This window comes from Aegilops tauschii, chromosome 7 (genome assembly GCF_002575655.3).
Source record: "Aegilops tauschii subsp. strangulata cultivar AL8/78 chromosome 7, Aet v6.0, whole genome shotgun sequence".
Taxonomy (NCBI): Eukaryota; Viridiplantae; Streptophyta; class Magnoliopsida; order Poales; family Poaceae; genus Aegilops; species Aegilops tauschii.
Genome location: NC_053041.3, coordinates 532891229 through 532902766, shown reverse-complemented (window position 1 = coordinate 532902766; position 11538 = coordinate 532891229). Strand labels below are relative to the sequence as shown.

At 51.6% G+C, this 11538-nt stretch overlaps 3 protein-coding genes across 3 annotated transcripts; 2 read left to right on the top strand and 1 right to left on the bottom strand.

Annotated features, from left to right (window-relative positions):
* Positions 1-1629: 1629 nt before the first annotated feature.
* LOC109759363 (leucine-rich repeat extensin-like protein 7) lies at positions 1630-3698 on the top strand. The gene has a single exon (XM_020318189.4). It carries the CDS (start codon positions 1645-1647, stop codon positions 3445-3447), a length of 1803 nt encoding a protein of 600 aa, XP_020173778.1. The 5' UTR covers positions 1630-1644; the 3' UTR covers positions 3448-3698.
* A 1078-nt stretch (positions 3699-4776) lies between these two features.
* On the bottom strand, positions 4777-9711 carry LOC109759352 (delta-aminolevulinic acid dehydratase, chloroplastic). The gene is made up of 13 exons (XM_020318175.4): positions 9519-9711; positions 8911-9208; positions 8707-8818; positions 8551-8624; positions 8294-8362; positions 7968-8051; positions 7811-7880; positions 6945-7000; positions 6733-6854; positions 6554-6625; positions 6373-6454; positions 6208-6285; positions 4777-5181 (listed from the first exon to the last, which is right to left on the bottom strand). The coding sequence occupies exons 2-13, from the start codon at positions 9199-9201 to the stop codon at positions 5005-5007; spliced, it is 1287 nt and encodes a 428-aa protein (XP_020173764.1). The 5' UTR covers positions 9202-9208; positions 9519-9711; the 3' UTR covers positions 4777-5004.
* A 660-nt stretch (positions 9712-10371) lies between these two features.
* On the top strand, positions 10372-10956 carry LOC109759354 (uncharacterized). The gene has a single exon (XM_020318177.1). The coding sequence runs from the start codon at positions 10372-10374 to the stop codon at positions 10954-10956; it is 585 nt and encodes a 194-aa protein (XP_020173766.1).
* Positions 10957-11538: the final 582 nt, after the last annotated feature.

Genomic DNA, 11538 nt, shown 5'->3' with positions numbered 1-11538 from the left:
AGTGCAGGCGTTGTCCATCTGGCACGCCATCAATCATTAGAAAACTGCTGGCGCGGCCTCCCACGCCAGCACTATTTTCTAACAGTAGCGTCATATTGGTGGCGTAGGGTGTTCACGCCAGCAAGGCACTTTTTGCCACGCCATAGCTTGTTTTTTCTTCACTAGTGTCATGACAAGGGACACTCCCTTCGGAGTCCTCTTTTTGTGCTCACTAAATGTCCGCAACGCTTCAGTTAGACCTCTCTTCTTGGTGTGCATAGCTGGTGCTTCAAAAATCTTAGGCTCATCAAGGTCAACAGGTTCCAAAGCTAGAGTGTCCATTTGAAGCAACTTCCTCTACAAGTGGGAGGTGCTGCCCAATTCAGTGAACTCACCAAACAAAGAATACACACACATAAAACACTTATACAAGAAAGTTACAAGAAATAAACACATGCACCACAGTAGCACATCATTAAACAACATAACATATCCGGAGTATGATGACCAAGAATGGACGGGAGCCCCTCTAGAAAAGGAAAACACATGGCAGCATTACATTAACACGATTCTCAGTTCCTCACCGATACGTTGTGTTGCAATGTACCCGCGCATGACTGGTACTTCTAGGTTTAGTGTGATAGTCGAGACTCGAGCTAGAGGGGGGAGCTTAAGTTTTTCTAAAATCGTTTGAAGAAGTCATCGATCGAGTATATAGGGGCCCGGTGTGCTGTGCCTAGAAATCCTCAAACATACTCCACGAGCACGCCATGGTGCACACTACAAAACCCCATCGACCACTACCGCTTCAAATGTGCATTTTAGTATTGTATTGTATACGATCATCAGTTGAAGTGCTTGGGTTACTAGATTAGATCTGGCCCCGAGAAGTTCACAGAGACACTCGGTTTCTTAATCTCCCTGCTTAGTTAGATTATCGATAATTAGGAACACAATCTGCTTCTTGCTACTGGAGTAGTATTACTCGGAACAATCTCTCCTTAATTTGCACGATTTGGGGTAATCATCAAGGTCTAGTGGGCGGGACTACTCTTTGAGGAGGACTTTTTTTTTTGCAAAAGTGAGTAGGGCTACTTCTGATTGATCCCGCGAAAAAAATAGGACTTGTGATTTTTTTCTCCTTTTTTTGAGAATGGCTTTTCTCTCCTGAAAGTTGATTTGCGATGAGCAATTGAAGGCATAGCTCGTACGTGGCATTCCCTCCTTAAATCGCTGCCACCTGGGGATGTGAAGTCTTTTCCAGCTACATAGTTTGCACGGACGAAACATTACTGAGTCGGCACCACTCAACTAATGAAGCCACGGCCATCCATTTACACACTGATTCGATTTTCACGGATCAAACATTCAAAAATATTAGCACGGACGAAGAAACATCACGACGCACACGCGATCGTTTGACTCCGCGGCCACACCGGGCCCAGCCCGGCCCGGACCAGCCCACCCCAGCCCGGCCCGGCCGACACGCTCTCTTTCTCTCTCTGCCTCGAGCTTCTCGTTCCGCGTTAACCCTCCATGTGACCCCCCTGCCACCTTTGCCCCTTCCATCACTCCACCCTCACTCCCTCCACCACCCCACTCCCCCCCAGCTAAACCTTCCTCCCCCCTAACCCCGCGCGCGCCGCCGCCCCACCGCGCGCGGCCATGACGGGCCGCCGCCGCGCCCTCCTCGCGCTGGCGCTGCTCCTCGCCGTCGCGCTCGCGCCCGCGCCGGCCGCGTCGCAGCAGCAGCAGCAGCCGCCGCTCGACCCGCCGCCGTCCTGGGCGTTCCCCAACCCGCGCCTCCGCGCCGCCTACGTCGCGCTGCAGACCTGGCGCCGCACCGCCATCTTCTCCGACCCGGCCAACTTCACCGCCAACTGGTCCGGCCCCAACGTCTGCACCTACAACGGCGTCTTCTGCGCGCCGCACCCAGCCGACGGCGGCGTGCTCGTCGTCGCCGGAATCGACCTCAACCACGCCGACATCGCCGGGTACATCCCCGACTCGCTCCCCGCGGGCCTGCCCGACCTCGCGCTGCTCCACCTCAACTCCAACCGCTTCTGCGGCGTGCTCCCCGACACCTTCCTCCACCTCCGCCTCCTCCACGAGCTCGACATCAGCAACAACCGCTTCGTCGGCGGCTTCCCGGAGGTCGTGCTCCAGCTGCCCTCGCTCCGCTACCTCGACCTCAGGTTCAACGAGTTCGAGGGCGGCATCCCGCCCGCGCTCTTCGACCGCCCGCTCGACGCCATCTTCCTCAACTCCAACCGCCTCACGAGCCCCATCCCGCCCAACCTCGGCAACTCGCCGGCCTCCGTGCTCGTGCTCGCGCACAACAGGCTCGGGGGATGCATCCCGCCGTCGATTGGGAGGATGGCCGAGACGCTCAACGAGATCGTGCTCATCGACGACGACCTCACCGGCTGCATCCCGCCGCAGGTGGGGATGCTCAGGAAGGTGACCGTGTTCGATGTCAGCGGCAACGGCCTGCAGGGCCCGCTCCCGGCCACCGTCACTGGGTTGGTGGCCGTCCAGGAGCTCAACGTCGCCGGGAATCTCTTGGAGGGCGCGGTTCCGGCGAGCGTCTGCGGGCTGCCGAGTCTGAGGAACTTCACCTACGAGGACAACTTCTTCTCCGGCCGGCCGGGATGCGCCGTGGCGACGGCGGACGGCAGGTGGAACTGCATCCCCGGCGCTCCCGCGCAGCGCCCGCCGGCACAGTGCGCCGCGGCGGCTGCCCGCCCGTTCGACTGCAGCAGGGCACAATGTCAGGCAGCACCACCGCCAGGCAGGCGCGGAGGCGGCCGCCAGCCGCCCTCTCCGAGAGCTGGGCCGTCGAGGAGCCCGCGTGCGCCGGGCTCGTCTACGCCGTCGAGCCCATTGACCCCGCCGGGCCCATTGTTCCCGCCGGGCTCGTCCACTCCATCCTCCCCGTCCCCACCCGGGGGCTCCACAACGCCAGGAACGGCCGCGCCGCCGCCGCCCACCCACAGCGAGAGCCCCGGGCACGCAATGCCGCCCTCCTCCGCTCCACCATCACAGGGCTTCTCGCCTCCGTCCTCCGGCAACCAGCCGCCGTCCGCGTCCTCACCGTCCAGTCACCAACCCACAACACCTCCACCCGGGTACGCCCCTCCGGCCCTCACGCCGCCGACCGCGCCCACACCATCCTCGCCGCTGCCGCTGCCGGCCCCTGGTCCCTGGACACCACCACCTCCACCAAGCGGCGAGGGCGGAGCGCCATCCTCTCCGCCAGGAGGGCCGCTGTTCCCACCTGTGCACGGCGTGCCATACTCGTCCCCACCGCCACCAACACCAACTCTGCCACCGGTCCACGGCGTGGCCTACTCGTCGCCGCCGCCCCCGCTCCTCCCGCCGGTCTACGGGGTGTCCTACTCGTCGCCGCCGCCCCCAATGCCGCCGGTCCACGGCGTCTCCTACGGGTCGCCGCCTCCACCGAAGTAGCTGCTAGCTAGGTAGCACCACTAGCTAGCCGCAGGCAGGCTGATCTATCGGCCCGGCCGCCACCTCCACGGCCGGATCGCTCGTCGTCAGCCAGCCAGTCCCTGGGTCGTCACCAGTACATCATCACATCTCCCTCTCCCTGTAGCTTCTTCGACGCTCTCCTATATTTTGTGCACTCTGTTGTCCATTTGTTACTGTATGTCGTTATTTGATCCGAATTAAATTCCATGGCTCCGTAGTGGATTCTTTCATTCGTTGCTGGACTACTGCTGGTTGTTCATCTGATGGATGGAAAATACGACGCTCACAACACTCACTCGCGCACCATGTTGTTATTGTTTTTATTATTTTTGGATTTTGCCGCCTGGCTCTCCATTGATCATGCAAAACCAAAATGTATCAGCAGCCACGTTCACATCATGCTGTACGGTTCAACGATCGAAGAGGATGCAGCGCTCGGTTGTCCCATGCACGATCGTCGATCACATGCGTGCATGCGAGAACACGTTGCGGCACACGAGTTACGCTGGCAGTACGGTACGAGCGCAGCAAACACAGCGTGATGATAAGCAGTGACGAGGCATTCAAGCCATGCCTAATGAATGGGCCAACGGATGAATGTTGAATGACTAGTCAATTAGGGCCGGTGGTAGCTGTGGCGCCATTTATTTACTCCACGGAATGGACTTTGAGCCTCTCCACAGTTGCAGCGACGTGGAGTACAGTGAATCTTGCGACGGATGGTACTAGAACGTTATGACTTGGACGAAGTTGATATTACTGCTGTACTCCATTGAAATTATTATCTTTCGAGGCCCGTGATTTGTTTCACGTGGGAGAGGAGCGGATGAGGAGGGGGCCTAGTAATTGCTGCCTGCCAGCCCCAGCCCCCGGCCCCCGGCCGTCGCCTCTGCAACCACAGCTGCGACTGCAATTGCGTCGGCCTGAGCAAAACCTGCAAGCTACTGGAGCCAGCTATGGCCGTTTGCCACCCAGCACTTAATGATCGGAGTTAATTACTCCTCCCTACCGCCCGAGATCCTATGAGCGTGCCTGCTGCCTGCGTGCTTACCAGAAGCACACGCATTACTGCCTGCGATCTACTGTTGGGTCCCGTGCTTCGCGTGCACCATCGTTCAAACTTTCTTTAAATCACCTCCCCCGACGAACCCAGCTGACGGGATCATGCGGCTGCTTAACTCACACTCATCGTCCATGCTGGGATCACACGATCGGATCGAGTCTGCACTCTGAAGAAAATCACGCCAACTGCACTTGTACTCCAGTGAAAATGAATGGTGCAAAAAAAAAAATGTACTCCAGTGAAAATTCAAGTCCCTAGCAATCGTAAGGGAGAAAAAAATCATGTATACTCGGTAAAGAGAAAGAACTAGTATAACAAACTAACAGTCATGTACTAGAACGAGACTTGCGGATTATTCAAGTGCTTAGGGTCAAACGTCAAGGCCAACTACTCAAGCACATTGGCTCCTCAGCATTGCACATTAATCAATAATCACAGGGGGGTGACCAGTTGACCTGACCTAGCGCTTCCTTCTACTTGGCAGCGGATCCCATGCCGCAGAGGACGGCGGCGGCCTGGCGGGCGAAGTAGGTGAGGATGACGTCGGCGCCGGCTCGCCGCAGGCACATGAGCGACTCCATCATCACCTTCTCCTCGTCGATCATGTTCAGCGCCCCGCCGGCCTTGATCATCGAGTACTCGCCGGACACCTGAAAGGCCAAAAAGGAAACAATGTACGATGATTGCTTCAGAATTTCACTCTCCTTTTTACCAAGACGAGCCAAAATGATACTACATCATTCGATCCTCTCTTTCAGCTACAATCATAACCCAAAAAGAAAAGAAAAAAATATAACGCATGCGAGATCATTTTCTGATTCAGGATAGTGACCTCAAGGATCAGTTATTTAAGCTTACTCATAACCATTCATAAGGGTGGATCAAAGTTATGGCTTTTGGTTGGTTCAGAATTTCACTCGCTTCGACCTCAAATTATAACAACAGAAACACCATGCAAACAACATCATATTCTGATTCGAACTAGTAACCTCAAGGATTAACTAGTTCAGTTTAATCATATCATATTCATTCATAGGATGATATGGCCACCTGTACTTTTTTTTTCCTAACACAACGACAGAATCAGCCTCCATTTTTAGCTTCAAATACAAGCAGGAATACAAAAGCAAAAAGTAAAATAAAATAAATCTGGTCAACTTCTTAAGATTAGCTAACGTTGGTGCTGGAGTTTTTGAGAACTCTCAAGGAGAGAGCTTGGGATCAAAACACATGAGATAAACGATAGATCAAGGTTCAGACTTTTACTGAAATCTTAGGTGCACGTGTGCTGCCCAAGAGAATTTCTACTCTACAGTTTAGAAATAGGCAGATGCAGTCAGAGTGCACAAATCCGTATTGATCTAGTACTACTTTAGCGGCCTGCTTCTTGAAATGGCTACCAACTGATGTTTTTTGTGTAAAGAAGATAAGAACGATGAAATTACTCGGGTATTGATAAGACATATGAGAAATGCTCTTGTGCGGCAAAACTAGCGAGGCAAGTGGCAATTGGGTAGCTGAATTAGGATATGCACTTGTGCTGCTGCTAAAATGATTTCATTGACTGCATCGGAGGTATACAGTAAACAACGAGGTCCAGGTTTCTTGTGGAATTCCAGATAGAAATGGCAAAAACATCACATCAACAAGGATTATGGACCTGCTAATGAACTAACCTGGTATGCAGCAATTGGCAGTGCGGAATTATCCCGGAGAAGTCGGATGATATCCAAGTACGGCAATCCAGGTTTCACCTGTCACAAGGGAACCATGATTATGGAGCAACATACACAAGAGTTACCTTTGGTAATACAGCACTGAATAATAAGCAAGAGAATTACTAGAAGGATATCAGCCCCTTCGGCCTCATCTGCTGCAGTTTCAAGTAGGGCTTCCCTGTAGTTAGCCGGGTTCATCTGATAGCTTCAGAACGAAAAGGGATAAGACATTTAGATAATACTAAGCAACTAAAATGTACACAGGATGAAAATCAATAGAGTAGCGTTATTGTCAGCTCCTTACGTTTTCTTGTCCCCAAATCGTGGATTTGAATCTAAAGCTTCCCGGAATGGCCCATAAAATGAACTGGCGTACCTGCAAAAAACATATATTGTGGATGCATCAGTCACATAACAAAGACGTAATGTACAAGAATAAGATAACAAAAATACTATGATGCCATGAATGGTATAGGTATGTACTTTGCAGTATAGGACATGATGGAGACATCATTGAAACCCTCAGCATCCAACGCAGAACGGATTGCTCCAACACGACCATCCATCATGTCACTAGGACTAACTACATCGGCACCAGCACGTGCCTATTTAGTTCATGGAACAAGTTTATGTTAGTGAACAGTTGCATACTCATCAACCAATTCCAAAACATAATACCAAGAGAAGAGATGGACCTGTGAAACTGCCTGTTTGCACAACTGATATACTGTTTCATCATTCAAAATTACTCCTGATGGGATTGAAACAAATTCACAATTAGCTGGACGGAAGTTTGTACGTAACTTGTGCCTTCTGAAAAACATCCAAGTCCATCAGTTGTTTGGACAAAAAAATAGTAATGAAAACTGCTTATACTGTAATTCCAAATTCTAAACATGGGCATGACCACTGAACAGCTAAGCTCATAATTTAAGTACCTTTTTGCACTAGTAATCAGTTTATCGCCATTCGCTAGGGCTACAAAAAGCTACAGGAGCCAACCAATTCCTGGTTTAAACACTACGGAACGCACCTTCTCATTTTTTTGCTAATTTCAATGATCTGGGAAGTACCTGACGAGATTCTTGTGACGAAATACATTTGCGTGGCATATTTTGAATTTATTTTCAGGAAGTTTCAGTGCCAGGTGGCAAAACAAATGACTTAAGCTGTTGACTGTTCAGGCACACAGTATCTCAGGCTCCTAGCAGGAATCAAGTGGTCCAGTAATACTTTTAGAAAATCAAATCTGGACATCCACAGTGATGTCTTAAAAACCAGGAGCCACAGGTTCTACATAATAGCATCTCAGGCTCATACAAAACCAAACTGGCCAACAATAATTATCGAGAACTAGGATGATAGATTGATAGTTTCTTGGCCGTATGCCCGCAACCAGTGTGGTGTGACCTTCATACCAGGAGACTGGCAACAATATTTTTGAACTTGCTAGCACATTTCTAATGCTATCAGCAATTCAGGGTGCAAGCAGATCAACATATCATGCACATCTGAAAAGTGTAAGATAATATGCGATATTATAATGCGCCATTTTCATTACCATCTTCCCTCACGATGCCATCGTGTCCATCAGATGAATAAGGGTCCAAAGCAACATCCGTGTAGACAATCTAAATTCATCATATGATTAGAAGCAAAGATATTGGCAGCATTGATGCAAGCGACAAATACATAGTGAATGAGGGGAACAATCTTACGATATCAGGGAACTTATCCTTGAGCAGGCGAATTGTCCGTGGAACCAAACCATTGTCATTGTATGCTTCAACTCCTGTTGGAGACTGAAGGAATAAAGAGCACAAGTCATTCTGAGGCACACATGTACTCCCTCCGTTCCTAAATATAAGTCTTTTTAGAGATTCCAATATGGACTACATACGGAGCAAAATGAGTGAATCTACACTCTAAACTACGTCTATATACATCCGTATGTAGTCCATATTGAAATCTCTAAAAAGACTTATACTGTACTTAGGAATCGGAGGGAGTACATGACAAATAATTAGTGATGTTTGTCAAATACCTTCAATGCATCCGGAACCTTTGGAAAGAGCACAAAGCTGTTAACACCAACATCACGTGCCTTATACACCTGCATATATCAGTGGTTGTCTGGATTATTACATGAGGTCTGAATACTGATTGCTACCTAAGACTATTGGTCCAAGTGACATGGAAATAAACACACATTTAGAGCTCCAACACATTCATCAAACATATATGATAAATCCGATCCCAGTCTCAGAAAAAAAAGAGGTAAATTTCCAGTACTTCCAGTACCTCATCAAGAAGCCCATGTTGCCATCCAAGCCTAAAGCACCCGGGCATAGCGCCAATTGGAGCATCCTCTTCCCCTGCAAATCGTCACAAAAAAAAAACACTTATATAACAAATCTCAAATGGTCCAGCATTCAAGCAAGTAGATTTCAAGGCAACCTTCATGGATGAACAATGGGAGCACCAAATTAGCGGGCGAGATGGTTGTCTCCTGGAATGCAGCCCTAAGAGCTGGCGACCTGCGGTTGCGACGAGGGCGCTTTGGCATGTCCTGAACACACATCAAACATGGAGCCCCTAAATTCAGTTTCTTGCAATCGCACTGTACACAAGCAACATTGCAAAATTCAGATTGGAGCTTACAAGAGGCCTGATCTCAGGCGTGCCGTCAGGGGCCTTTGGTCTGACGAACGCAGCGGGGGCGGGGAATCTCCCGGCGACGGCGTCGGCCTCGCACTCCTCGATGCTCCTCCCGGACGGCGCCCTGACGGCGGCGGCCGCCTCCTGCTCGCTGCTGACCCTGACGGCCACGGAACGCGGCCTTGGCCCGGTTCTTGGAACGGCGAAACAGCTGCCGAAGGGCGCGTGCCCGTGGCAGTTGGTCGCCTGGAGCATCTGGACCTTGGCCGGGGAGAAGGGGACGGTGGAAGCCATGGCCTATCTGCAACACCGAGACCAAGGAAAGTGAATTTCGCAGACATGGTTGACAATCGCGTCGCTATATCAGATTCAGTGCTGCGTAGCTCGATCAAAATTGAGGTGTGGACTCTAAGAAACGGTAAAAGATGGATCTTGATTCTTTCTTGGCTAGTGCCACCAGAGGCGGCGGGTGGATAATCTGGATTGCGTTGAGCTTTGAATCGTGGTTGGTCATCAGGAAGAGATTGGGGACTGAATTTAGCTTGACGAGTTGAAGGGACGTGCAAATCTTGGAGAGGAGGAAGAAGAGGGAGGAGGCGGCGGCGGGGTACCTGATGGATGGAAGATGGGGAAGAAGATGAGGAGAAGACGATGTGGCCTCAATCCTCTCCGACGACGACCCCCACCTACTGCAAAGAGATCTCCTGTACTAACTAGACAATGTCTTGCGTTTCGCTGTCTCCATCTCGTGACCGCCGTGTACATGAACCTGAACCTTTTTTTACTTTCAACTAACCTGAACCTGAACCTGAACCAACGTGTCGAGCCTACTTATGATTGCAGTCACGAAAATACATTTTCTTTTCAAACAAACGGTAGAGTCGACAAAAGATGATAAAATAAATCAGGTTCCTTGCTCTTTTTTTCAGGGATAAAGTAAATTAGGTTCCTTTGCTGGCACAAACATTTTCGAGAATGTGGTCACGCCTGGAACTGCCCCGCCGTGGTTCTCAAGCTTGATTTTCAAAAGGCTTTCGACTCTGTTAATTTGGAACGGTATCATTTGTATCCTTCACACCCGCGGCTTTCCCCCATCTAGTGTGATTGGATTTATTCAATTCTCTCGACTGATCACACAAGAGTTGCGGTTAATTGGGTTCCCGGTAACTAGATTAGAGCATCTTCAATAGTCGCGTCAAAAGGCACGCGCGCGGTAAAAACGACGTGGTTTTTAGCGCGTGCTGGACGGTTTCGCGCGCTCCAGCGGTGGCTGGAAACAAGCGCGCGGGGAAGGGGCAGCTCGCGCGGAACTTTTGGCGCGCCGCTTCCGCGCGCCTATAAAATGTGGCGCTCGCCACGCGCCTATCCACACTGCCACGCGCGCCTCGTAGCTTCTTTGCCGCTCCAGCGCCTCCACCGCTTCCTCTCCTCGCCGCTCCAGCTCCCCGCCACCGAAGCGCAACCATGCCGCCGCGCCGCCGAGGAGCGTCGGGCTACCGCGGCGTCCGCCAGCGCCCCAACAGCTGGTACTCCGCCGAGATTCGGTCCGGCGACGTTCGGCTCGGCCTCGGTACGTTCGAGACCTCGTACGAGGCCGCACACGCCTACGATGCGGCGGCGTGGCGCCTGGACAGGCCGCGCCAGCAGATGAACTTTCAGGATGTCCACACGCGCCAGCAGGCGCAGGATGTCGCCCCTCCGCTTCGTCTTATCACGGACCAGGACCGTGCGAAGCACGCTCGGCGGCAGCGCCGCCTCCTCGTCGCCGAGGAGGACGAGCGGGCCATGGCAGAGTGGCGCCGGCGCCACCCGGAGGACGTCTCGAACGAGGAAGCCTTCTGGGCAAGGCGCCGCGAGGAGCAGACGGCAAAGCGCCGCGCGGAGCGGTTGGACAGGCGTCGGCGAAAGGCCCTGGCGATATCGCAGTGCGAAATCGCTCAAAATGGTGGGCAGACGATCTTTTCGTCTGATGATGACCGTTGGGAGGACATGTGGCTCGATACCTCGGACCAGACCAGCGAGGATGGCGATGATGACGACTGGGAGTAGGCTTTAGTTGCACTATTTAGTAGTTTTTTTTATGTCGTTGCACCGTAGTTTATCTATGCTATGGAACTATGTAAAATATCTATGTATCGCTTTTTATCTATGAATTTTATTTATCGTTTTTATTAAAAAAATGTACGCAATGTTTAGCGCGCGCTGCATTTTAGCGCGGCCGCTGGAGCTACGCGCGCGCGCAATTTTAGCACGGCTGCTGGAGCCAACGCTGCCGGCCGCGCCAAATCAGGCGAAGGGCGCGCGGCAAATGAGTTTTTAGCGCGCGACGCGTTGCGCGGCTGTTGGAGATGCTCTTAGTTTTTGTCACAGCTTGCCGCAAGGCGACCCCCTCTCTCGCTACTTGTTCATTATTGTCGCAGACTGTGCTGCAATAATCACACAAGTTTGCTCTTCTGCTCGATGTCTCACCTCCTTGTCGGTGGTGATGCCTGCCGTGTGCTCCAATATGTCGATGGTAAGCTTACTATCTACTATAAGACTATCCACAATGGAGAGTAACATACATTAGTGTTTTTTTATAGGAGAGTAACATACACATATCCCTAGACTATATTATTATCTTCATACTCC